Here is a 27,252-nt window from a genome sequence, read left to right as displayed (position 1 = left end):
CTGTAGTCCCTATAGTGTAGACCCAGGGGTTCTCAAACTGGGGGTTGGGACCTCTCAGGGGGTCGTGAGGCTATTACATGAGGGGTTGCAAGCTGTCAGCCTCCACCCTAAACCCCACTTTGCCTCCAGCATTTATAATAGTGTTAAATATATTTAAAAGTGTTTTTCATTTATAAGGGGGGGGGTCGCACTCAGAGGCTTGGTACGTGAAAGGGGTTACCAGTACAAAAGTCTGAGAACCACTGGTGTAGACATAGCCTGAGTCTAGCCTTTTAGGAGATTCCTTAAAATCTCAGGATTTCCTCCAAAATCTCTGGAGTATTCTCAAGGCTGGTGGTGTCATAACATGAAAATATAGGGCAAAAGAGAGTCCCACAAAGAAGATAGATCCTGAGCTCTAGAATGGTCTAGATTCACCATATGGCATATAATATTCTTCCTCATTTAAAAGATGCTGAGATACCAGACTGGTGGCTGCTTTATAAATTTCTAAGTTAAATCCAAAATAATTTAACGTTAATATTTTTTCAAATGATACGGAGAAAATTGGATGAAATGGATGGGCAGAGGGAGTCAACCTATGCTGAAAGGAATATCTCAGGCTTTTCTGTTTCCATTTGCAGGCTGTGAGACAGGATCAGGTCCTTTGGTTATACATCTTTGGGGTATTGACCGTATCTTCTTATATATCTGTAAAGTGCTGTGCAGACTTTTATTATCATTTGGATTTAATGATAAAATTAATGCCCATGCAGAAGCTCTGAATATCCTAACAATAATTAAACTTACAATAACAATAAGAACCACCCAGCAGTGTTAAATACTAATAAACAAATACATTATCGGCAGCATTGAATAATCAAATAATAATGCTTCATGGTACTGCATTAATATTGAGATACTGGGGATGGAAAGCGACTCAGACATCTCAAAATTGCAGATCAAGATAAATAACACCATGTCACAACATTGGCAGGGGCAGCGGGATACGAGAGAGGATACACAGAAATGTCTTGAAGCTGTGGAGTGAGATAAACAGCACTGATAACAGATAACAGCAAACCATAGAAAAATATAGAGAAGAGCCTGAAGAAAAATACACTTTCTGTTTTTTATGAGTTTTCTGTTTTCTGGGTGGCAGGGTCACAACCGGACATGCTGAAATTCATTCCTGCACTGAGGCCACTGTAAGCCCTTCTGGGGAATACACCTGAAATGAGGCGGCACAACAACAACACAGTATAGCTGGTTCTTTGCTATCCTCATCAGCAGTCTTCACCTCAAGAAGTGTGCCAGGAGAGTGGCCAGGGTGTTCCTATGCCAGGGCTATTCCTAACTGTTAGAATTGCTCATAGGGAAATAGTTGCTGCTGGGGCAAAAACTAGGGCAGCCCTTAAGTTATTTTTGAAAAACTAGGGCAGCCCTTGGGTTATTTTTGAGGGAGAGATCTTTGGGACTGAGAGGGTGGCTGTTGAACAGTTAATGCTGCATGTAGACATTTTTGGTGTAATCCTAGGTGTGTTTATGGAACAATTAGTGGTGAATATGGATTATGTTGGGGGTGAGTGGTGGGGAGTGATTGAAAATGTAGCAATGGGAGTTTTGGGGGTATGCTGGGAGGGGGTTATTGAATATTCAGAGGTGGGAGTGTTTATTTGGGGGGTAAGTGAGGCTGGGGGTGTTGCTGAACATTCGGAAGTGGGAGTATGTACTTTTTGTGGGGGGAAGGGGTCTCAGGGCAGTAGAATTGGCAGGCTCTCTAAGGAGGGTGGATGCACAGAGAGAGCTGGGTAATATCTGTGGCGGGGGGGGGGTTACACTTCGAGCTGGAAGTGGCTAATTAAGGGGAGCCCTTCGCCCGTAAGATGTCCCCGCTTAGGAGAGGGGAGGATGGAGACGATAGGCCTCTCCAATACAATGGTGTCACTATGGTAACCCAGGAGCCCTCTTCGCTCACCCCCCCTTCCGGATTCGTTCTCGCGAGAGCTGGCCGGGCCGGCGCGGAGAGGCCAGGGCGCTCAGGGGCCTTTTCAAACCCAGCGGCAGTGGCGGCACAGGAGCTCGGCAAGGAAATGGCGGAGAACGATAAACCGGAGACCGCGGCGGCCGCGCCGCCACCGGGGGGAGCGGAGGAGGCCTTAGCCGCCCCAGACAACCAGCCTCAGCAGCAGGATGAGGAGATGGTGGCAACGGCGACCGAGAGCGGTGGTAGCGCCAATGGCGTCAAAATGTGTGTGCGGGGCTGGGCCTGGGCTCCGAGCCGGGAGACAAGCGGGAGGGGGCTAGGCAACGGGGCTACCTGAGCGCGGGGATTCAGCCGGCCGCCTAGGCCGTGGTAGAGAGGTAGCCCGTCCTCTCCTCGCCCCCCCCCCCGACCTCGGGCAAGGCTCCTCCCCCTCCGGGGAGCCCCCATCACCTGGGAGGGGAAGTAGAACCCCCCCCCCCCCGTTAGTGTTAGTCGCTGTGGTGTAGCCTGGGGGCGGTGTGTGTGGAGAAGGGGATAACGAGCAGGTCAGAGGAGGGGGCTAAGAGCAGGGGGAGGGGAGGCTCACGAAGGCTGCCCTGCGGTGAGGTGCTGCTCTAGGGGGGGTTGCTTCCCCCATCCCATTAGCCTCTCCTTGGGAACACGGAGAGCGTGGCCCTGCGGCAAGGCAGGAGGCAAGGCAATTGCATTATATTCACGATGGCGAGGTTTCTCGGTGTGATCACTGGGAGCAGTGCGCTTCCTTGCATGGTCGTGTGTCTGCTCGCTGAATCCAAGCCCGTACGTGTAACACAGACAGTAAGTATGTGATTCTGTGAGGATTATATGGGTGGGAGTTGATCATCACTCCACACATCGCTTTTGAGTAGTGAAATCTTTATGTCTTCAAATACCATAATCTGTTCTGTTTACACCACGTTTTTCTGGAGATGTATTGTAACTTTACATTGCTGCTTTTTTTTTTTTTGTTTGGTTTTTTTTGTATCCCTCCATCTGTAAAGCCAGGTTGGCTTAGAAACAGGAATGCTCTTGTGCAGGTGCATAGAGACAAATCTGTACTTGTAACACATTTTGAAAAAGTTTTAAAAATTAACAGCTTTCCTGTAAATTACAGTGCTATTTTAAGATCCAGTAAGCCAGGACCTGTCAGGGACAGATGTGGAATGTTATTAAGAAGCTTGGAATTTCAGCTTTCCAATGTAATAAAGCAAAAGGGCTTTCTAGAACTGATGGTTCTTGCCTGGTAAAAGTTTGAAGGTCTGATGTCAGTGGTTGAACATAGGAAGTCTTTCTCAAATCAGTACAACTTTCAGCTCCTCATTTTAGCCAGTTCACACCTTGGAGGAAAGTATATTTTGTTACAGACGTCTTTTAATACATGGTGGCTGTTTGAAAGCTGCGTTGACATTTGAAATGTTAAAAGTATGGATTGTGGTAAATAAACACACTTGAGGTCAGATTCAAAATAAAAACATTTATAAAAGGGGTGACGAATGAAGGCATTTATTCCATGGTATTCTTGTATTTGTGTAGATTATATTTTACATACCTTGGGGTAACCTAGGTCAGGTTTTCCTTTGTTGTGCACCTGGCTCTAAATGCTCACACTCCTGTTTTTTGTGGTTTGTATTATTCTTGGTTTAAGGCCATGTGTAGAGTCCTGCATTTTCAAATTGCTATGCAAACATCAAAATGCAACATGGTGTTAATCACAGTTTTTCATTTTCTTCTGGGAATGTAATAATTGTGGCAGTGACTTAACAAAAAACCTATTACCCTATATTTTTGTTGGTAGACTTGGGGAGTTGTTTATTTAGAAAGAAATGCAAGATATGCTCCTGGGTATCAGGGTTTCATGTACACATAATCCCCCCTCTGTTCCCCTTGGAATCGTGTACAGAAAGCATTATGTTAAATTTATTGTGTATCAAAAGACAAATTTCAGTCTGTTTAAATTCTCCTGTAACCAGATAGTGCTTATGTGAAAGTGGACAACGTATTACTCTAATCCTGCAATTACTTATGCACCTACTTAACCTTACTATGTTGAGTAATAGCACTACTCAAGGTAGTAAAGATAAAAATTTGCATCTGTGTTTGCAGAATTAGGGACTTAGTTGTGGAACTTCCTGCACTGCCACTTTGTACCCATCTACTTATGAACAGAATCAATAGAAGTTCCTAGAATAACTTTTTCAGCACAATACATTGAATAAATAGAATTCTGAGCTGTAAGTATTTTGTTAACTTATGTATCGTGAAAAATCACGTGCATATTACAAATTATTTGAAATCATCTTTTTCTGTGGGTTCTTTATACATAAGCTTGGAAGATTTATCTTTTTTTTTATTTTGTTTTGAAGATTTATTTTCTGCACAATTTTGGATTTAAATGTTTGCCTCAGTTTGTTTCCTACAGATGCAATCTTTGAGTTAAAATTTAATTACTAGTAATATCTGGAATCAGAAAATAAAATTCAGTTTAATTATTGTATTTCTTCTTATTTACGCATTATGCAGTAAATGCTAATAATAAATGCTGATGATTGTAATCAAAGTTTAGAATCATGTTATTGTTCCTACTCAACTTTGGCCCCAGCACATGTTGATGCATACTACAGTACATTGGGTCAATCTACCTATCAGGTGATTGACCAGAGAATGAACAAACAAACAAAAAAAATCCCTTTATGTAAAATTTGATTAATAATGATAATTCTTGGTGTTTTGGGGATCTGGGTCAAGAAGTCAAATATAAACACTTATACAACAATAAAAAAATGCTAGCTGCTCTACAGAGAAGTATGAAGACAAAATCCCTGGCCTTAATTAATTTATAACTGGTGTCGCTGTATTGCTTAATTTCATTACTTCTGTGGGAATTCTGTACTGATTGATTTTTTTTATTTTTTTTTTTTCTGACTGAATGGACTCCACGCTAAAGTGAGATAGGGAAGTTTGTAGCTCTTAAAGTTGTCATTTCAGTTGGTCTCCAGACCACAAAAGTAATGCTGCTTCAATTCCCGTTTCAAAGGTTTTCTTTGTAATCAGGGAAGAAACTACATCTCTACTCTGATATAACGCTGTGCTTGGGAGCCAAAAAAATCTTACCGCATTATAGGTGAAACCGCGTTATATCGAACTTGCTTTGATCCACCGAAGCATGCAGCCCTGCCCACCCTGGAGTGCTGCTTTACCACGTTATATCCGAATTCGTGTTATATCGGGTCGCGTTATATCGGGGTAGAGGTGTATGTAAAATGATAGCTCATATTTTACAGAAAACGTTGCCTCTCCTTCTAGGATGCACAGAAGTTCTGCATCCATGGATTTCTATGTTCCTTATGAATACTCAGGTGATCAGATTGTTTTGCTATATATAAAAAATGAAAATACCAACATATGCTTCTTTTCTGGATGTAATCTCTTTGGATATAATATATTTTTTAGTTATAAACTTTGCAATAATCTCTCAACTAACTTGATTATTACATATTTTGGCTACAAAGCCCATTTCACACCAGTGCTTTCTAATTCTAGGAAAAGTAATTGCTTCAAATTCATGCTCTGAATTCTTAAAATGGAGTTTGGCATTGTGGATGGATAATAAATGGGACCCCACGGTAGAACTTTTCATTTACTTAGCGTGGCAGTAATAAATTGACTTTATTGCACACTCAGGATATGCAGGTTGATTACATTTGAAGGTGTGGTTACTTTTTAATGAAGAGAATCTTGGCTCTTAATTTCATAATTCTTCAATAAACACAAACGAAACAGTCCAGCGATGTACTGTATTTATAGAACTGAAATGTGTATTTTAGGTCATTTGAGCTACATGCTGAAAGTGTCAAAACTTGGTATAAAATTTTAGGTCCTGGATCCCTGTTGAAACAAATACAGCTTGTGAGGCATTGTGAAGATACTGTTTTGCTCATGTAATAAGTTAAGCAAGAGGTTCCAAATCCCCCTTTTCTGCAATCTTGTAACCCTTAGATATGAGAGGAATATTGTGTAATTGCAACTGGTGTCTCATGCAAAGATCTTTCAGTACACTGTTTAAAACACCTAAGTCTCAAGGCTTGTAATAACTAGGCTGGTACATCTCAGTTACACAAGTTTTTAATAATCTGTTTCTTTATAATACCACCTTGCTGGAACTTGACCGGCATATTAGTACAGAAATACAACTTAACTAGACTTCCTTACTGTGATTATAATGGAACAGTGTGGCCTTTCTTTGCAAACTTTAACTTCTTATTTTGTTGCCAAATAAAACATCGTGTTCATGAAATGAGACTGTTTAAAATGAAATCTTAAAATATCTTGGGAACTAGGGAGTTCTGAATGGTAGTTGCAAAGTTGATAGCATGCAAAATGTGGCATTTGCCCTATTAGTGTAGAATTGTACCATTATCTCAAAGCAAAACTAATCTGTCTGTCTCTTGAAAATATAGGGATAATGATGAGGCAACAAAGGAAGAAAAAGCACCTGTGAAGGAAAAGTATGTTCCAAAACCGAAGGCAATTCCATCTCTTGGAAACAAGAATAGATTCCATCCCTATTCAAAGGACAAGAATTTAGGCACTGGAGAAAAGAAGACTATTAACCGTAACAGAGTTTTCATTAGCAACATCCCATACGACATGAAATGGCAAGCTATTAAAGATCTTATGAGAGAAAAAGGTAACTCACTCCTGATAACCCACTTCATATAGGAAGGGGAGGAACTTAAAATATTTTTGTCCTTTGAGCCACACAGATTTGACTTGCATTTTTTTTATTTTTTGTTTGGCCTTTACTTGATACATCTATCTTTCCCCCACTCTTTCATTTGAGACAACTGCATTGCAGGGTAGTATGGGAAAATGAAGTGTTTACAAACTTGCCATTCTAGTGTGACAGTAGAGAGCCAAAAGCATATGCATGCCCTCATGACTTTTTAAAGAGATTGTGTTTTGTCTAGTTGTAGTCTTTGTAGATTTTTAAAGGGCTATTGTATTTAAGCAATACACTTAGTGTGTATTTCAAAAGATGTTTTGTATTTCCTTGGTGGAATCTGGCTGTGGAATTAACTTTGTCTGCATTGTCACTACTGCCATGACTGACTGTCTGGAGATCTATATTAAAAGTGTGTTACTGCTGTTGCAGTTTTGATAGAGTAATCTGAACAACCCAAACGTTTTACTCTGGACAGTTTGGGGGAAAATAACTCTAATAAGAATTCTGTAAAAAGTTAGATCTGTTATTTTTCTTGAAAATATTGATTCTTTAAAAGTAATGCAAAGCACACTTGGCTTCTAGGCTGTTAAATAATGCCAAAAACTTTTTGTAACTGTGCTTGGTGTATCTGTTGTAAGGTGACATGACTATTTGATTGGTTTTATTCACCGAAACTTTAGAAAGTGTGTGGCTTGCTGTGAAATATTTGACGTGTAAATTTGGTTATTATATTGAAGGCAAACTCTTATGATTGAAGACATTCAGGTAGAAAGTCACCTTAAAACAGCTGTTGTGAGTAGGATGACAAATGTCATTGAAAAGTGCTAATGTTGATGTTCTAATCTGATAGGTTAAGGGACCAAGTGTGTATCTGAATTTGTTCACCAACTATATCATACTGGCCAAAATATGATCTGTAGTATGAATTAGGTTAAATATAGTTGTTTGTATAGCTCTTGAGAATGTGGCTGCTGCATATTTCTGAAAATTAGCTAAATTATATAGCCATTGACAGGAGGTATGTTGGTCTGGTTTTGATTGTTGGTGAATAATAGGTGCTTCTCTGTAGAGTTGTGCACAGGGGCACAGTAAAGCAAGATATTGGTGTTTAAATGCATTGTCTCTTGGTATTTTCCCTTTGTATGTCTTATGTAGTTGGTGAGGTTACATACGTGGAGCTGTTTAAGGATGCTGAAGGAAAATCAAGGGTAAGTGCCGTGGGCAACAATCTGCTAGAGGTTTAAAAGTTCCTCAGCAGTTTTATTTTTGTATAATACCTGTACCAGTTTTTGGAAAGTAAGTTTCATTTTTATTTTATTATGATAGACTTGAGGCTTCTGTATTAGAATCAGTCTGACACTTTCATGTAAATCAAACTAGCTGGCTGTAAGGGACAAACTATTTTATAAAAGTCAACAAATGGCATTTACTTAATTCTCTTAAGGTAATACTTTTCAGCCAACACTTTACTTGAGGATTTTTGTTGTGTTCTAGATCTGTTTTATGTAAAGGACTTTAAAAAAAACTACTGAATTGACAAATTTTGCAAGTGTAATTTTTTTGAGGCCAATAAGTATAAAAATGTTAAGACTATACTGTTTGAAGAATCTAATTTGAGAGTTTACAGGACTAGTGCTCTGAACACTTTGGATTATTGAATTTGCCTGTTTTTTAAACTGAATGGAAGGAGGTGGTTGGCAGCCAAGAGAATGCCAGCAATGAGGCACTTAGAGTGAAGAATGTTAAAGCTCCTTTGTCTTTTTTTCAGTCAAAAGTTTGAGCAATAATAGATCTGAACCTGCTTTATGAACTGAGAAATGCAGGTTTGATTCTAACTAAGCAGGAATAATTGTTGTAAATGAGTTCCCTAACATTTGTAAAACAAAATGGTGTGTTTTCAGTTTAGTCTATATTACTGCTCACTTAAAGCAGTCCTAAGCTAGTTGCTTTATTAAATGGGTTTTGGTGCAGTCGGTAATTTACTTTCATGAAAAGTAACTTAACTTTTAAACGTAATTCAGAAAGGTACACAAAATCCTTGTATATTATATGTATGTGGAATTAAATTTTGTACTCAAAGGTCAGCATCCAGTGACACACTGAGTGTGCTGATCGTATTCTTTTAACTGTCCTATATTGATCTGTGTGGCATTTTTCTATAGTCCAATTCTGGTTTGGCTCAAAGAGAATAAAATAGAGTTTACAATATTGTCTTTTGCTTTTTAATTGTAATATCCACTGTAGTGCATTTGTTCAGAAGACACTAGGTGAAATTAAATTTTGGCTATCAGTAAAAAGCATGTGTTTATAAATTCTGGAGTTGAAATTTAACTAACAGTTATTTAACAGTAATATGGAATCTTAAAATATTTTATTAGCTACGTTTACTGACTCCTTTTTTTTTTTTTCTCCTTATGTGTTCACAAATCTTCATCATGGATGTAGGGTTGTGGGTAAGTTTCTTTGTGTGTGTGTGTGTGGAAAGACGCTACTGTAAATAAATATTCTGCTAGGTTTTTAAAATTAACTTTATTTTAATACTCTACATATTTTGTTCCTTCTTAAGTGTGGTTGAATTCAAAGATGAAGAATTCATAAAGAAAGCATTAGAAACTATGAACAAATATGACCTTAGTGGAAGACCCCTGAACATTAAAGAGGTATGAATGTTACCTTGTTTTAGCTTGAATTGATGAAATCTTTTCTAGGAACACTTGAAGTGGCTTTATACTAACATGAGGTGGTCTATTAGCTACACATATCTTCCACTTTCTATAGTGGAGAGGCCTCTTTATGTTTCCTTAGCCAGCAAGGGGCCTGTGGCTCACAGAAGGCACAATGCCAGGGGATCTAATGTGACAAAATCATGATGTGTCCTAAAGACTGTAGTATGCCAAAATAGACAAATGCCTTTTTTTAAATGGTAGATATCTCCTAACTTCCTACCACTTCCCTCTGTCATCCCTGGTTATTGCTTTCAGTTTTTATACTTTTATCAAAATGACTCTTAACTCTAGTCTGCCAGTCAGATTGTTCTGACTATTTTGTAGTGGGACAGGGGGTGGAAATAGAGTGATTGTGCAAATTGAGATCTCAAATAAGTGTCAAAATTCTCAGTGTAATATACAGTGTTGGGTCCTATAATAGTTCTTTGGAATGTTCTGTTACATTTTTAATCATGGAATTAACAAATAATCAAAGTTCATTGAATTAACTCAGTGCTTGGAAGAAGGTACTAGACTGACAGCCCACTAGATTGAAATCTTTTCTACTTGTCCATAGGCTAGGTACAGCATGTGAAGTGGCAGTGCACGCTTCCTCCACAAGTGCTTTGCCAATATGCCTCAACCCTCATCTGAAAGGACCCACCTCTAGAGGTGAGGGAATTAGGTCTCCATGCTACTTAAGTGCTTGATCCCTCTGCTGATGCTGACAAGGATATTAGTTGATGATTTTGATGGATTTTTGTGGAATTTTAAAATAGTACTTTTTTTGTTCAACTGTCAATCCTGCTGTTGATGAATGTGTTAGCTTTACTTTTAAATGTGTTCTAGGATCCTGATGGTGAACATGCTCGTAGGGCATTGCAGCGTGTGGGAGGACCATTCCCAGGAGGACATGGACCTGATATGGCACCTGGATTGATGAATTTACCCCCTTCAATTCTCAGTAATCCAAACATTCCTCCTGAGATTATCAGTAATTTGCAGGCTGGCAGGCTCGGGTCCACTATTTTTGTTGCTAATGTAAGTTTAAGCACATATTTAAAAATTTTAATGTCTAATCTATCTTAAAAAATCCTTATGTTCAGTAGTACCAATCTCTCTGAATTACGCAAGAATATCCACTCACTCTCCCTTTTTAAAAGGACATGCATATGAATTAATTTTAAGGTCTGGTATTTCTTTCCTGAAACTGAAGAGAGAACGTATGTATGTGTCCAAAATACGTGAAATGGATTTTCAGCAGCAGACTACTACTAGCAGGTCTTTTTGATGGTCTTCACTGTGCTGTAGTCCTTTGTTGCAATTTTTTAAAATAGTATTTACAGATAACTTTGGCTATTCTTTACAACTGAGTGTACTTGTTAGTTGGCAAGTGTATTTGTATGTATCCACCTTGTGCAGAAAATCTTGCCAGTTACTCTGCATTAACACAAACTCTATTTTACATTATTGTTTTAATACGATCATTTATTCTGATTCTTTTACTAGCTCAGAATTTGCACAAATTTAAGAAATACCTGAACTAGTCCTGATTCTCTTTAGATGCAAACTGGCACTTAAGAGAATGCAGGTGCGGCAAAAAATATCCCTTCCTAATCAGCATGTTAAAAGTCGAGGAGGGAAGCATACAGAAGTGACATGAAATCATCACTTTTAAAGAGATTTGACTTGTTAGACTCACTGTGGTGGACATGTGCTATAAAAATATATTGTTTTTAAGAGTTTAAAAAGTTACTGTGGTGTACAATGTCTTCTAAATTATTTAATGAGAAGAGATAAATGTATTGGAATTGTGTAATTTTGTATATTCAGCTTGACTTTAAAGTTGGCTGGAAGAAACTAAAGGAGGTGTTCAGCATTGCTGGAACTGTAAAACGTGCAGATATCAAAGAAGACAAGGATGGCAAGAGTCGAGGAATGGGAACAGTCACTTTTGAACAAGCAATTGAAGCAGTTCAGGCAATATGTATCCTTATTTTTGAGAATTAATTATCTGGTCAAAGGAGCAATTTGTTAAATGTGGATTCAGTTTGCATTGAATGGTATATGAGTGTATGTGATTGATTTTAAAGCTACACTATATCCATTTGCATTGTAGCTGCCTTATGTGCATGCTAAATTTCAGTTTCTGTGTACATGAAGACCTTGAGTGCACTTCACAAAACAGCTTAGGCGCCTAAACTCCAAAATTAGGCATGTAAGTCCCCATGCGTGGTGTCACCGAAGTCCACACAACTTCTTCTAGGCTGCCACCTAACTCTGTTGGCACCTAAACTAACTTGGCACTTAACATTCCATTGTAAAAGTTCCCTGGGAACCTAAGTTTTTAGAGCTTGGGGTATGTTCAATTCTACTCTAGGCATCTAGGTGCCTAAGTCACAGAGCAATTCATGAACCAGAGGAAGATAGAAATTCGTTGGTTTGTGTGGCTTGAGGCACATGCACCAGTTCGGATCCCATTCAAAATCCAGGTGGTGTTGGTGGTACCTACCTTATAACTGTTAGTTCAGTGGTTAGAGCACTCTACTGGGATGTGGGAGACACAGGTACAATTCTCATCTCTCTCACCATCCTGAGCTGCTCTAACCCCTGAGCTATGGGATATTCTGATTCTTCTCTTGTTGAAGCCATTCCATAGTGGATAAATGATGAGAGTGGAGCAGGGGGACTGTACCAGGTTCTTCCACTTCCCAGGTGGGTGCTCTAACCATTGGAATACAGAAACATTCTCTCTCGGCCAGTGACTGTTCAAATGTGGATAAACACTTAAATAATCATTGGGCTGGAGAGAGAGGGTGACTCTGCAGTCCAGTAGTTAAGGTTGAAAAAGGAGCTGATTTGTTCAGTGATTGTCTGTAACTGTCATTCTAACTAGCTAATCTCCTTGATTGGAGAAGTGGGGAGGGAACCACTAAGAAGGGTGATGTAAATTATAAAAATGAGTCTTTAAAACTAGTTAGGCTGCCTTCAGTTGTCAGATCAAACTTCTTTGACTTGGTCTTCAGCTATGTTCAATGGACAGTTCCTGTTTGATAGACCCATGCATGTAAAAATGGTGAGTTGTCTGCCCTTTTTCCCCCTTTAGCCAAGCTAAAATGTAGTGAAATCCCTCCTAATAATACTCATTTCACAACAGGATGACAAATCAATTCCTCATGAAGACTTCCGTGTGGTGGAGAACAAGACGCCACAGTTACCTCGTGAGTATGGGCTATAATCTTCCTTACTCCTTGAACTTCATATATTATAATGTGCAGTCTGTAACTGTATGATGTCAGCACCAGAAGGCATGAATGACATTTGTAGGATCTCATTGTGGCAACAGAAATCCTGACTCGTGATGGTGATACTTACTCTGGTTTTCAAAGGTGGCCTTGGAGGTATTGGGATGGGACTTGGACCAGGAGGACAGCCCATCAGCGCAACCCAGTTGAGCATGGGAGGTGGAATGGGGAATATGGGTCCAGGAGGTGAGTGTACTTTTATTTCTTTTCTCTATAACTTTAATGGTTCTTGGTCTTGCCTCAGGAAAAGTTGTCTTCTCTAACAAAGTAAACCTTGAATAGTGTGAATTTGATTGATTGACTTACATAAATTACTCCTAGAGGAATTCTGCGCAATACAGTATTTGTGCAAAATTAATGTTCTGTGCAGAATTTCCTTTTAACCCCACAGAAATGGGCTGCAGAGGTGCTGATGGACACTTGGGGCCACTGGACCCAGCAGAGCCCAGCTTGCAAATAGAAGCCACTCTGAGGGGGAGGGAGTTGAAGGGTTCCTGGCAGCTGCAGTTCCCAGCATGCCCTGGAGGAAGGAGGCGGCATGCAGGAAACGCCGTACAAGCCCAGGGCCCAGCATCAGGCTGTTTCTCCCTCTGGATCCCTGGGCTCTGGGAGGATAGGAGGCAAGAGTGTCTGAGCTAGAGCTGGAGGGAGTGTGGGGGTGTCTGGTCCTCAGGTGGGGCTCGGGAAGGGGTAGAAAAACAGCAACTGGGTTGTTGTAGGGGCTTCTTTAACTCTCTACTCCTGGGGGAATTTTTTTTGTCTGTATTGCTACAGACATACTGGCTGACAGTATTTTGAAATTGAATACCCAATAATTGAAATTGGTGTGATTATATAGTGTTGTTTTGACAAAATATGCAGAATTTTAAAATATTGTGCACAGAATTTTATAGAATATAGAAATATAGAGAGCTTTTTCTGTATTCTAAACAATATGTATAACTTTTGGTTGAAGGTATGGGAATGGATGGCCCAGGTTTCGGAGGAATGAACAGAATGGGAGGAGGTATATGTGTTTTTTATTTATTTTCTGTTAACTTCTTTAAAATATAGTATAGAAAACATTTTTCCTTATTGCATAGGTATCGGTGGATTTGGTGGAATGGAAGGAATGACTAACATGGGAGGATTTGGTGGAGTCAGCAGAATGGGAGGTGTGTGAACTTTCTCTCTCCCTCTCCCCCCTCTACTTTTAATCCATTATCGTTATTAAAACTCTTTTCTTTACATAGGGATGGGGAGCGTAGATGACTTCAGAGGAAATATGGGCAGTGGAATGAGTGGGGGCATAGGAACTGGCATGGGAGGCATGGCAACTGGCATGGGAGGTAAGTTAGCAAACTTAAATGTGAGCTCTTCAGATTTGTGCTTTAAACTATTTTCCTTTTGAATGAGCAGTCATGAAATATGTAATTTATGTATATCTTATGTTGAAAATGTAACAGAAAATCTATTGCAACTCCTGCTTCTTTGTTGGTATATTCTCAGCAGAAATGTTTCGTGGTGGAATGGGAGGAAGTATGGACAGAGATTTTGGTCGCAGTGACATGGCAATGAACCGGGGCTTTGGAGATTCGTTTGGAAGAATGGGTATGGTAACTCTGTCAAATTTGAGTTCCTCCTAAGCAATCACAATGTGTTGCAAGTACTTTCTTTCTTTTGACAAGAAAACTAACTTGTAAATTTATCTGCCTACTCCTCACCATCAACTTCAGTCTCCAGAGAGTATTTTGGTAGGCGCTGCAATGAGGATAAAATTTAGATCTTTACATAGATGGAAGTACAGTGGCCCTGTCTAAAAAATAAAAATGAAAAAAAAATTTTTTTTTTTTTTGAACGGGGGAGTGATTTAAACAGAATATTTTAAGTTAACACAGCTAGTAACTTTGAGTATTTGAGTAATTGAAATTCTAGGACACCTTTCTGGAAACCGCATACCAGCTGTCTTGCAATTTCTGTGGCCCTGTCTCATTAGTGCACACTAGGTTGTCCTTCCCGTTTATGCCCAATCTGCTGCTTCTTTTTTTGATGCAAGGCATAGTCCTGGGGGAATTCTGTGCCAAAAAATTAAAAATTCTGAGCACAATATTTTAAAATTCTGAAAATTTTATTTGTCAAAATAACACAACATAATCACAGCAGTTTCAGTTATTTTGGTAATTTATTTCAAAATATCTGTCAGCAAGTATGTCTGTAACCTCACACTCCCCTTCCTTCCTTCCTTCCTGAGTAGAGAGTTAAAGAAACCACTATGACAACCCAGTTCCTGTTTCTCTGCCCCTTTTCCCCCTCCCTCAGAGCCCAGCTGGGGGGGCCAGACACGCACAACCCCTCTCCCCCTCCCCCCAGAGCCAGCCACTGTGTTCCCACAGCCAATATACCCAACCCCACACCTCTTGCCAAGATCCCATGCCCACTTCTCCCCCCCCCCCCCCGCCCGAGCCCAGCCATGTTCCTCCCTTCCCTCAGCACCTGCGCCTCTGCCCCCCAGAGCCCAGGAATCCAGAGGAGAAACCTCCTGATGCTTGGCCCCAGGCTTGCATGGAGTTTCCTGTGTGCTGCCATCTCCTTCCCTCAGGGCATGCTGGGAACTATAGCTGCCAGAAATCCTGTAGCTCTCTCCCCCTCCCTCGGCAGCGTCTTCTGTGTGTGAGCTGGGCTCTGCTGTGTCCAGCGGCCTCTGGTCGTGGCCAACAGCACTGCAGCCCATTTCTGTGGGGGAAAGGAAATTCTACATGCACAATGTTAATTTCTGAAAAATTCTGCATTGCACAGTGGCGCAGAATTCCTCCAGGAGTAAAGTCAGCTCAGGAGGTTGTGCTGATATTTTCTCCACTTTTAGGTCACCATGTCCTGTGCAAAGATGTTGCACTTTTTTGACTGAGCAGGTTTCACTACCCTCTCTTGTTTTAACTTGGTCATTTGGGACAAAAAATGTTCTGCAGAAGTAGAGCCTAGGTTGACCAAAAGTGCAAGGATGAGCCTGGATCCTGCCTAAATGTAGTTATTTACTGCCTTTCTTTTATGGTGGACATGCTAAAGATATGAACTTTCTTTTCTGTTAACTCCACTCTGCAAAGGTGAAGAATAGCATGAGGTTGACTCCTAAAATCCTTCATGATATATGGATGCCTCATTGGAAGAGGCAGAGGGGACTAGTTTAGGTTGCCACCGTAAAGGCTGCTTGTAAAACAGTTTTTCCCTGAAGGAGATTCAGGCATGATTACCAATTTTAATTAGAAAATCCCCATTTAGACAGGTGTGTAAATCAAATTAGAGAACCATTCTTTACAGAAGTCAGTCTGGAAGCTCTGCTTCTTCCTGCCTGCGAATGGCTCCTGCTCTTCATACATTCTCTGTTTGGGGTGGGGCATCTTCAAGGATTAGGTCCGCATCACAAAAGACCGGTGGGTCCTCTTGACTATCTTGAATTTCTGAGTTGCCTCCGTGTCTCACAAGATGATTCAGTCTTTTCTTTAGGGGCAGAAAAGAAGATTGTGCAAAGATGATAAAACTGTTTGCTAAGAATCTGGTTAATTTGCCCCTTTCCAGGAGACTTCAGATTTTCTGGTATCTGTTTTAGGCTATTTCCCATCTTTTAAGATGACAGGAAGTCTTTGCCCCATCTTGGATTTAAAGTGAATGAACAGTTTCTTGGAAGTGAAGGCATTCAAAATAGAATATATTTAGGTTGATAGTGGCTGCTATGTATTTGCAGGCAAAATTTCTCAGTTGAAAACACAAACTTAGCTCTGACTGCAGATGTTCTACACTAATATCAGATTTTTTTTTTCCTGTATATCGATAATGCATATTGGTCTTGCAGAGGCTGGTATTAAGTCTGTGCATTTTAGTACTGTTGTGAGGAATTGGATGTGGGAGTTCTGCATGCAATAGACGGGAGCAGGCTTTAGCCAAGTAGAGTGCAAAACAGCAGGGCTCTGCCATATATACTTGTATTCTCTGGTGCTGCTGTAACGGGACAAGACAGTATATACTTAAAGGTGAAAGTATCCTGGGCTGATTTGTATCTACAAAGTCTGTATCTCTGCTTCCTGTGGTAAGTACTGTTTCGGGATCACTGAGCAGGATAGCAGTGGCAGAGAATGGAAGTAATTGAAATATACAAAATATCTGCTTCTCTTGATTGTATTTTGGCATTGCATTTTTACTTAGTGAGAACTTGATATAATCCCAGAGGACCTATAACTTTTTTTCCTTTTGCTAGCTAAACTATTATGACTTTACATCATAACTGTTGGTTTATGCTGTGCTTAGCTGCATAAGACCCTACTCTCCTCCTATCCCAATATCTAGGCTGATGTCTTCTTACTTAAGGAAAATGGGCCACAGGTGCATCGAAGGGGGTCTTCACAGCTTTAATGCACCCAAGAGACTGTATTGGCCACTTTCATAGAATCATAAAATCTCAGGGTTGGAAGGGACCTCAGGAGGTCATCTAGTCCAACCCCCTGCTCAAAGCAGGACCAATCCCCAATTTTTGCCCCAGGTCCCAAATGTCCCCCTCAAGGATTGAACTCACAACCCTGGGTTTAGCAGGCCAATGCTCAAACCACTGAGCTATCCCTCCCATTCTTTGAAGTAAAAGGCTCTCCCCTCTTCCTTGCCTACAATATCAAGAAAATTAATGAATCTAGAACAAGATCTATGTAATCACCTACCTAGATGATTAGCTTATTTAGAAGTTTGTGTATTAAGGGCTGTGACCAGAGCAGAGATGTTCTTGAGTCTAGGACTCTTCAGTAATGAGAGGCCCTTGGCAGAAGTTTTCTTGCTCCTAACAAATGCTTGGAGACTAGTATTGCCTTCAGGAAATCACTTTGAGGATAAAATCTGTCCAATTAGCATGGTAGATTTCTCCAGCAATCTGAGCTCTGCTGACATTTTGACCTTACTGTATACTGCTGGGATTTAGTACCCTGGTTTCAAACTCTGCAAACAGTTCTTATCATGGAGGACACTTTCAATCAAAGCAATGAGTATGAAATAGTCTTTCCCCTACAGGTCACAAAATGTGTTGCATTGTAATGAAAAGGATGCCCCTGCAGGACTCAAATGTAAGCTTTTTGGTTTGGGGATCCTGTCTAAGCATCCATCTGATGTATTGTATTTCAGAAAGAGCTTTTGATCCCCACCTGCTAGAGTGCTGAAAAGCCCAGCTTGCATTGAACAAGCTCAGTATTCTAGCGAGAATCACAACATTATTCTGAGGTCAGGTAACACTAGTGTGGCGTAAGTAAATTGCAAAGGGGGAAACAAACTCTTCCTCTGAGAGACCATCCTTCTATTCAGGTTTGCAGAGAACAATCATCTTTCCGTTTGAACTGCTGAGTCTGTCATCAGGTTCATTATACAGAAAATATATCCACCCTGGGGAACAGTTTCAGAAATTGGGTATTCAGAGTGTTTGCAGTCTGGGCAAGTCAGTCACTGACTTTCTGTGGCAAAAAACACCAGACCAGATAAACAAAAAACCCAGAATGTGAAAGGTTCTCCAGCAGATAAAGTAGCATGGGCAACATGAAGTTTGTGTTCTTCCTTTTAGCCCATACCATGTACACTTGTGTTTTCTTTCACGTGAAGGGTAATTAAATCAAGCAAGACAGAGCCAAGATTGTGCTGATAGTTCTGGAGTGACCAAGTCATCAGTTTGTGGACTTACATTGGATGGCATTAGAACTCCACCCATTTGTCTTCTCATATCAAGATCTATTGTCACAGTGACGCTGTCTTTGTCACAATCTAGCAGATCTAGGTTTATCAGAGAGAGTTCTGTCTATTCTCTTCTCCATAAAAATGGCCATACTGGGTGAGACCAATGGTCCACCTTGCCCAGTTTCCTGTCTTCCTGTCAACAGTGGCTGGTGCAGGGGGCTTCAGAGGGAATTAACGTAACAAGACAATTTGAGTGATCTGTGCCTTGTGGTCCAGTCCCAGTTACTGTCAGTCAGAGGTTTAGGGACACTCAGAGCATGGGGTTGCATCCTTGATCATCTTGGCTAATAGCCATTGATGGACCTACCCTCCATGAATTTAATTAATTCTGTTTGAACCCATTTATACCTTTGGCCTTTACCGCACCCCCTGGCAACGAGTTCCATGGTTTGACTGTGGGTTGTATGAGGTACTTCCTTAAGTTAGTTTTAAACTTGCTGCCTCTTATTTTCATTTGGTGACCCCAGGTTCACGTGTTATGTGAAGGGGTAAATAACACTTCCTTATATACTTTCTCCAAACCATTCATGATTTTATAGACCTCTATCATATTCCCGTTAGGTCATCTCTTTTCCAAGCTGACTAGTCCCCCAGTCTTTTTAATCTCTCCTCATATGGAAGCTGTTCCATATCCCTAATCGTTTTTGTTGTCCTTCTCTGTGCTTTTTCCAATTTTAATTTTTTGTTTTGTTTTTTGAGATGGGTGACCAGAACTGCATGCAATATTCAAGATGTGGGCATACCATGGATTTATATAGTGGCAATATGATATTTTCTGCCTTATTATCTATCCCTTTCGTAATGGTTCCTAACACTATTAGCTTTTTTTGACTGCTGCTTCACATTGAGCAGATGTTTTCAGAGACCTGTTCACAATGATTCCAAGATCTTTCTTGAGTGGTAACAGCTAATTTAGAACCCATCATTTTGTATGTATAGTTGGGATTGTTTTCCAGTGTGCATTACTTTGCATTTATCAACATTGAATTTCATCTCCCATCTTTCAGAGTAGCAGCCGTGTTAGTCTGCATTCACAAAAAGAAAAGGAGTACTTGTGGCACCTTAGAGACTAACAAATTTATTTGCGCATAAGCTTTCGTGAGCTACAGCTCACTTCATGGGATGCATCCGATGAAGTGAGCTGTAGCTCACGAAAGCTTATGCTCAATAAATTCGTTAGTCTCTATCTGCCATCTTGTTGCTCAATCACCTAGTTTCTGTGAGATCCCTTTTGTAGCTCTTTGCAGCTTTGGATTTAACTATCCTGAGTAATTTTGTATCATCTGCAAATTTTGCCACTTCACTATTCTCACTCTTTACCCCTTTTTCCAGATCATTTATGAATATGTTCAACAGAACTGATCCCAGAATGGATCCTTGTGGAACCCAACTATTTACCTCTCTCCATTGTGAAAATTGACTATTTATTCCTACCCTTTGTTTCCTAACTTTTAACCAGTTACTGATCCATGAGAGGACCTTCCCTTTTATCTCATGACTCCTTACTTTGCTTAAGAGCCTTTGGTGAAGGATCATATAAATGGTTTCTGAAAGTCCAAGTGCACTATTGCCACTGGGTCACCCTTGTCCACATGCTTGTTGACATCCTCAAAGAATGCTAATAGATTGGTGAGGTATTACTTCCCTCAACAAAAGTCTCATTGATTCTTCCCCAATATATTGTGCTTATCTGTGTCTGATAATTCTGTTCTTTACTATTATAGTGTAAACCACTTTGTTTGGTATTGAGATTTACTCCAGAAAGAAGAGCAATTTAGCTGCTTACTACAGAATCTGGACAGGGACAGGCGGTGTAGTGCTATGGTAACCTCTACCAAAGCCATCACAAGGGAGTTATAGAACGGTGGGATTAAAGTACTTTCCCCTTGCTGTCTCAGTCTTGCAGCTCTTATGAGTTTAATGAATTTGGTGTGACTTTTCTTCCACATCCCTAGCACTGTTCCCTAAAAGCATGTTTTCTCTCCTCTGACCCACTATAGGCTTCCCAGTGGAATCTTTACTTGAGCGTTTAATAAGCAGCTCCTTTGAATTCCTTTGAATCTTTCGGGAGAGAAGCAAAAGCTTCAAGTAATTCTCCTAGTATTGGTTACATCAGTTGGGAGTGGAAATGACAGAAGCCCTTTCCACCCTATATTTTTCACAATAAGGTGGTCCTATTAGCCTTGCTTTGAGTTTCTTGCAGGATCGTTTTCTTTATTCCATCTAGCTTGCCCTAATGGCAATTTGTCCAAACAAAAGAATTTTTTTTCTTAGAAAGAGGCTTTGGAAAGCATCTTAAAACCTGATCTGAGTTACCCAGGAAAGAATTTTCTGTAGTATCTGGCTGATGAATCTTGCCCATATGCTCAGGGTTTAGCTGATTGCCATATTTGGGGTCGGGAGGGAGTTTTCCTCCAGGGCAGATTGGAAGAGGCCCTGGAGGTTTTTCGCCTTCCTCTGTAGCATGGGGCACGGGTCACTTGCTGGAGGATTCTCTGCTCCTTGAAGTCTTTAAACTACAATTTGAGGACTTCAGTAGCACAGATATAGGTGTGAGGTTTTTTGCAGGAGTGGTGGGTGAAATTCTGTGGCCTGCGTTGTGCAGGAGGTCAGACTAGATGATCATAATGGTCCCTTCTGACCTAAAATATCTATGAATCTGTAAAAAGAGCTCAGGGCTAGAGGCCATCAAAGTTACTTATTAGAGGCTTCCCACCCAGCTTGCATAATAAGGTACCAGCCCATCTAATCTACCCAGGTGAAACCAGTCCACAGAGAAGAATCATAAGGTAAGAATGTCTTGTGTAGTTTTAAACGTTAACCAGTGTACTTGCTAATATTATCTGGCTTTGTTAATTTATAGCCATAATCTTAGCGTATGTCACTAGATTTTTTTTTTCTCCTATCTTTGTTTAGGTGGTGCAATGGTTGGTGGTTTTGCAGGAGGAATGGGAGCTTCTAGCATGGGCCCAGTAGGATCTGGAATGAGTAGGTTGATTGGTTTCAACAGAATGTAAATGATCAATGTATAGGTGTAGCAGAAGATTTTTGAAAATAATTAACTTGTTCTAGTGCAATACTTTCAGTGGCAGGAAAATATTCATGTAGCAGTCCCAGGTTGTGATTGTAATTCTCATTGTTTTTGGAGGAGCACTTTTGCTAGAAATGCTTTCCTTCTATATAGGGCCCTACTAAATTCACTGACTGTGAAATCAGGCCCTCCCCCCATGAAATCTAGCTATTGGAGGGGAGTGGCAGGGCTGAGAGCACTCCAGCTGCTGGGCTGGGGAGGGATGGGGCTTCATCTTCCCTTGCATGACCATTCTCAGAGGGGAGATTAGATTTACCACCACCACCCCGCCATGCAGTGGAAGAGGAGGTCCTATCCCTCCACAGCACAGCCCAGACTAGAAGGTAGGAGCCCCCGGATGGGGCACTCCCAGCAGTACGGGGGAGATCAGAGCCACGTCCAGGAACCTCCCCTGGCTGCAGAAAGCTCTATGGCAATCTTGCGACCCCCACACATGCGTGCGCGCACACACACACAACAGCTTTGTTTTACACCCCCCCATGATGCCCTTTTGGGTTGGGACCGCTATGGATACAGCACAGTGAAATTTCAGATACAAACATCGGAAAACATGAAATTGGTCAATTTCAAAAACCTTCTGGCCATGAAACTTGCCAAAATGGACCATGAATTTGGTAGGGCCCTATTTATATATTAACACTGAGTTTCTTTCTCGTTCACTACATCCTTTCTAACTCTTAATCTGGTGTTGGAATTTGTCAAACTTCTTAATATGCTAAGTATTTGTGAAGAAAGGAGCAGCATTCTGGTAAGATTTTTGCCAGAAGAAAGATAGGGTGAGTTATTCGTAGGAATCCTACAAACAACTCTGATTTTTCAATACTGTTATTTTTGCAGTAAGTAAAACATACTAGAAACCATTTGTAGTCTAGAATTTCAGATATAATTCAGTTAACTTTTTGTGTAGAGGTCTAATCCTGAACTTGTTTAAAGGCAACGTTCATAGTCAGTAGGCATGACACCTTCACATTGGGATAGTTGAAAGACAGTAATGCCTTGCCATTGGCTATCTTGGATGGCACATTAGGAAATCCACTTCGATACTCAAGACATGTGGATGAAGTTGAAGCTCCTGCCTTACCTGAATTTTAATTGTGGATTCATTAAAATTTTCAATAGGATATTTATCTTGAGTGCCAGTAGTTTCACACGTCTGACACATAGTAACGTGCTTTAAAATTGCATTTAGTGTTGGAAAGTCCAGGTTTCTGATATCAAGTAGTGGCTATCAATGCCAATCCAGTTTAATATCCAAAGAACCCTTCCTTTAGAAGATGATGCCATCAGGTAGGTAAAAGTCTGTGTGTATTTGCATTCAGGAAAACTGACGTATTTTTATTTTGCCTTCCTGGATTATAATTCTCGAATTATCCATGTTCTAAAACTTCTACAGTATTTTCATTTCATCTTTTTGGTCCACTGTGTGACTTATTAGTGAAATTTGAAAGTCGTTGAACTTTCAATTCCTGTGAGGTTTGTGGTGATGTTCATTGGAATGTTTTTTATAGATACAGTACTAGTCTGTCAACAATTCTGTATTTGCTACTTGGTATCTTATTGTACAGTACTGATATTTTGATAATTCAGAAATGTTCAAATAAAAACGTTAATTTTAGTAATTTGCAAAGAATGTAATAACCGTGATTGGGCTAACATGCTGATATTTGAATCCGCTTGGAGCTTATATGAAATATGACAAACTTCATTATGCTCTGTACTAGACCAGTTTTCTTACCTAAAATGACGGCATTTTCCCTACACAAGAGATCCAGTTAGTTAAATTCACTTACAATACAGCTATAACTTGCATTTAATGTAATATCATGAAGTAAACTTATTTTTATTTCCTGAACATCTTCTCTTCCTCTCTCTGTCTAGGTGGTGGAATGGGTGGTATGAATAGTATGACTGGAGGAATGGGGATGGATCGTATGAGCTCCAGTTTTGATCGAATGGGACCAGCTATGGGAGCTGGCCTGGACAGGAATATTGATATGGATCGAGGATTTGTGGCTGGCCCGATGGGAAGTGGTGTGAGAGAGAGAGGTTCTAAAGGCAACCAGATATTTGTCAGAAATGTAAGCATGTGAATTTGAACAAACAGCTATTTTTTCCACTCTGTGTCTGTATATATTATTAATACCTGTTTTCATTCTAGCTTCCATTTGACTTGACCTGGCAGAAGCTAAAAGAGAAATTCAGTCAGTGTGGTAAGTATATGGAAGGCTGCAAATATTGTCCTGCATAAGCCATAAAGTCAGAGTTTAACAAATGTCCAATCTACAAGGACAGTGGGATGTAGTTGTTGCCTAGGCAAAATGTTAACTAGCCTGAAAAGTAGTCCGGCCAGCCTTATCCTGCTCACATATGTTAATTTCTGGGAAAATTACTGTACTAAATTTACCCTTGCGACTTTAGATGTGTTTTACAGCTGGAGGCAGATTGTTTTTGTTCAGCTAGATGGGCCTGGTCTGTGTATTATCTGAGGGCTGTGGCTTATTAAAATGAATAAAAGCATTGTTGCTATATTGTTTGGCTTTGTGTATGGAAGACATGCAGGATTGCTGTGGATATTCAACATAGCATTGATTTATGCAGGTAATTCAGAAAGCCTTTATGGCCCTATTGCTAAAAATGCATGAATCATGGGGCTTAGATGTAAGAACAAACACCTTGTTTCCCCCTTTGAAAACTCACTTTCAGAACTCAAAACCTAATTGGCTTTTTTACTTTGTGGGGGGAGAGAGGAGGAAGAAATAATTCTCAGCATAGCACTGTCATCTGATATAATGAATAGACAGTCATAAACATTTGTGCTGTACAAATGTGATAGCAAATGTACATAGCTTTTGTCCAAGAAAATGAAGTTGCAGATATTCCTACTTTTGACTTCATGCAAAGATGTTTATTGCTGGGATGTTATGGGTACATCTACACAGCAAAAAACAACACAAAAAACCTGACTTGGGCTGGCTCTACAGGGCTAAAAATAGTAGAGTAGACACTCCCGCTTGGGCTCTGAACCCTGTGGGGATAGGGGAACCTCAGGGCCTGGGCTCCAGCTTGAGTCGGAACATCTACACTGCTGTTTTTAGCCCTGTAGTGCAAGCCCGAGTCAGTTGACCCAGACTTTTAAGACTTGCTTCTACAGGGGCTGTGGGGTTTTTTTTTCTCTCTGTAACCTCTGAGACTTGGCAGAAGTGCATAAGATAGTAAACTGTTTTCCAGTCTCTTGTGGCTATTTTTGTACCTAAACGTTCTTCCTCTTGGCTATCTTTTTTACTGTTTTACTGTTGTGCTTAGAACCCATAGTTATGGATAAGACCTCCATTGTACTTGGCGTTAAAAAAACACAAACCAAAAGATGGTCCCTGCCCCAAACACAAGTTCAGTAATAACCATTTTTTGCAATTGCTCTAATCTCAATAGCCACCTTCTTTTCATATGTAACCTTGGTAATGTTGCATCTTAAAATTTAGAAGAATTTTGTGAACGTTGGAAGAATGTGGAATTAAAATGTGGAAAAATCCTTACAAGTCATTCTGCAGATATTAGTATAAAGGAGAAGCAGGGAGGGGAACTGAGGATATGTGTGAAAACAAGATCTCTGTTTAAGGGCTGTCTAAATACAGGTTTTTTTGTACTGCGTTAGCTATATCTGTTTCTAAACCGATAATACTGGTACAACCGCCTAGTATAGCTGCAGTTATACAGTTATAAAGGTGCTTATACTAGAGTAGTTTTTATTCATAAATTTACAGAAATAAGCTATACTGAAAAGCATCTTTACCTGTGCCCACAGCATCCCTGATTCTAAACGATGCAGTTTCTGTTCAGATTTAACTAGATGAGCCCTAGAAGTGCATCTGCTTCTCTTTGACAATCTTCACAGCAGCTAACGTAGTAATTCTTGAATGATTTTAAGAAAACAGTGATTAGTACAAATCAGCAAAATCTGTATATCATGCAAATGTCATTAAGTGACTAAAAATAATATCTGTCTCTAAATGTTTCATCTCTTTCTGTGAAAAGTCAGTCTTGCATTGAGTCTCTTAAAAATGAGGCCTACATTTTAGAGAGGCTTATCTACTTGTGGTGGCTTGGCTGTATTATCATGGTTTAGCTAAAAGGATAGCTTGTTATGAAATGTCTTTCTTAAAACAGCCAGTTAATGACTAGTTTTCTGTCTTGGGTGCTTTTTGAAATCTTAAGTCTTCTAAAGAAGTGTATTCAGGATAAAGGAATGTCCATCCATGAAAAATCAATTAATTCTTATTTCGATAATCACTCCAGTAATAGAACTTCCACTCAGTTTGATCTGTACTATGATTTTTACTGTAACGTGCACCTAGTAAGTAATCACTGTGTGATAGCTCAAATCGTGGCTGAAAGGGCCTCAAAACTGGTCTTATTCTAATGGGATTCTTCTGTTTGTGCAACTGAGCTCAATTAATTCAAGCAAAAGCATGTTTAATTCTGTACTGGTATCAGACAAGGACTGTTGCTGTTTGTGTGGACCGGGGAGTTTTCATACTCTGATTCTTGTCTGCTGTTTTAACACTTACTGAAAGGAAACATAAGTAAACACTACCTGAATGTATTGGAATAGCAACTTTTTTAATAAAAATGTAAAGCAGTTAATTGACACCTCAGATTGACCCAAAGATTCAACCTGCTGTAAAATGGATACAAGCCTTATACTTGGTTAGCCCATTTGATGGTAGTATGTTTTCTAAAGTGTATTTTAACATCTAATCTTAGATGCCTCCTAAATTTTTTTTAAATGCCTTTCTACTTCGATCTGTCATTGGATATCTAACTTGGTAGTGCAATGTAGCCTTTATAGTAACTGCTGTTTAACTTATTTATTCAGGTCATGTAATGTTTGCTGAAATAAAAATGGAGAATGGAAAATCAAAAGGCTGTGGAACAGTCAGGTTTGACTCACCAGAATCTGCTGAGAAAGCCTGTAGAATAATGAACGGCATAAAAATCAGTGGCAGAGAAATTGATGTACGCTTGGATCGCAATGCATAATTTAAACTGTATTCAGGAACATTCCTATGTCTGTTTAGCTTCTATATCCTAGTAAGTCATTTTTAGTAACATTGTATGCTTACAAAAACCGTAAAAACAAACTTTTAAATCCCACCAGCCTTTAACAGTATAGTGTTTAATATACTGTGATTCTTGTTAACTAAATCTTACTATGTTTGGTTTTTAAGGACAGTTTGCCCGATTTTCAGAGGTACTGACCACATGCAGTCCTCTTAAAGACATTTTAGAGAGGCTGTGGATGCTTGGCACCTCTGGAAAATTAGGCAAAGTGTCTCTAGTCATTCAGTTTAAATGAATGGTTATACTGTTTTTAATAAAATAAGCCATTTTCTCTGTTCTCAAGATTGCATAGTGGGATTTGTTTAGTGTTTCAGATTCCCCCCAGCTCGTATCAACATTGTAATGTAAAAAATTAGATGTCCTTTCCAGAATTTTGGTTTTATATATGCATTGTAGTCACACTGTAATTCTTGACTCTAAAAGAAAGGGCTCCAATTAGGCTGTGATGTTGTTTTATTTTTAAGATTACTTTTATGCCATGATTTAGAACTTCTGTAAATAAGTTTTAGAGCCCAAAGGGAGTTTTGGATTTTTTTTATTTGACTAAATGAAGAAATTGATCCTCTCTCATTGTTTTGTGTCTTCCTCAG

At 39.8% G+C, this 27,252-nt stretch overlaps 1 protein-coding gene across 1 annotated transcript; it reads left to right on the top strand.

The window, feature by feature from the left end:
* Positions 1–1,865: 1,865 nt before the first annotated feature.
* MYEF2 (myelin expression factor 2) lies at positions 1,866–27,227 on the top strand. Its single transcript, XM_077829091.1, has 18 exons — positions 1,866–2,230; positions 6,442–6,671; positions 7,863–7,915; positions 9,153–9,160; positions 9,274–9,367; positions 10,262–10,453; positions 11,246–11,399; positions 12,439–12,488; positions 12,570–12,633; positions 12,802–12,903; positions 13,673–13,723; positions 13,800–13,871; positions 13,950–14,045; positions 14,206–14,307; positions 21,370–21,441; positions 23,423–23,622; positions 23,703–23,754; positions 26,418–27,227. The coding sequence occupies exons 1-18, from the start codon at positions 1,866–1,868 to the stop codon at positions 26,579–26,581; spliced, it is 2,121 nt and encodes a 706-aa protein (XP_077685217.1). The 3' UTR covers positions 26,582–27,227.
* Positions 27,228–27,252: the final 25 nt, after the last annotated feature.

This window comes from Eretmochelys imbricata, chromosome 10 (assembly GCF_965152235.1).
Source record: "Eretmochelys imbricata isolate rEreImb1 chromosome 10, rEreImb1.hap1, whole genome shotgun sequence".
Taxonomy (NCBI): domain Eukaryota; kingdom Metazoa; phylum Chordata; order Testudines; family Cheloniidae; genus Eretmochelys; species Eretmochelys imbricata.
Note: the sequence above shows the minus strand (reverse complement) of the source record. Positions and strands in the feature narration are given on the sequence as shown.

Excerpts from the sequence above, each read along its gene's own strand:
- MYEF2 (XM_077829091.1), top strand. The coding sequence starts at position 1,866 with ATGTCCCCGCTTAGGAGAGGGGAGGATGGAGACGATAGGCCTCTCCAA. Across the intron at positions 11,400-12,438 it reads TGAAGCAGTTCAGGCAATAT|CTATGTTCAATGGACAGTTC; the intron begins GTATCCTTATTT and ends CTTGGTCTTCAG. Across the intron at positions 12,489-12,569 it reads GACCCATGCATGTAAAAATG|GATGACAAATCAATTCCTCA; the intron begins GTGAGTTGTCTG and ends ATTTCACAACAG.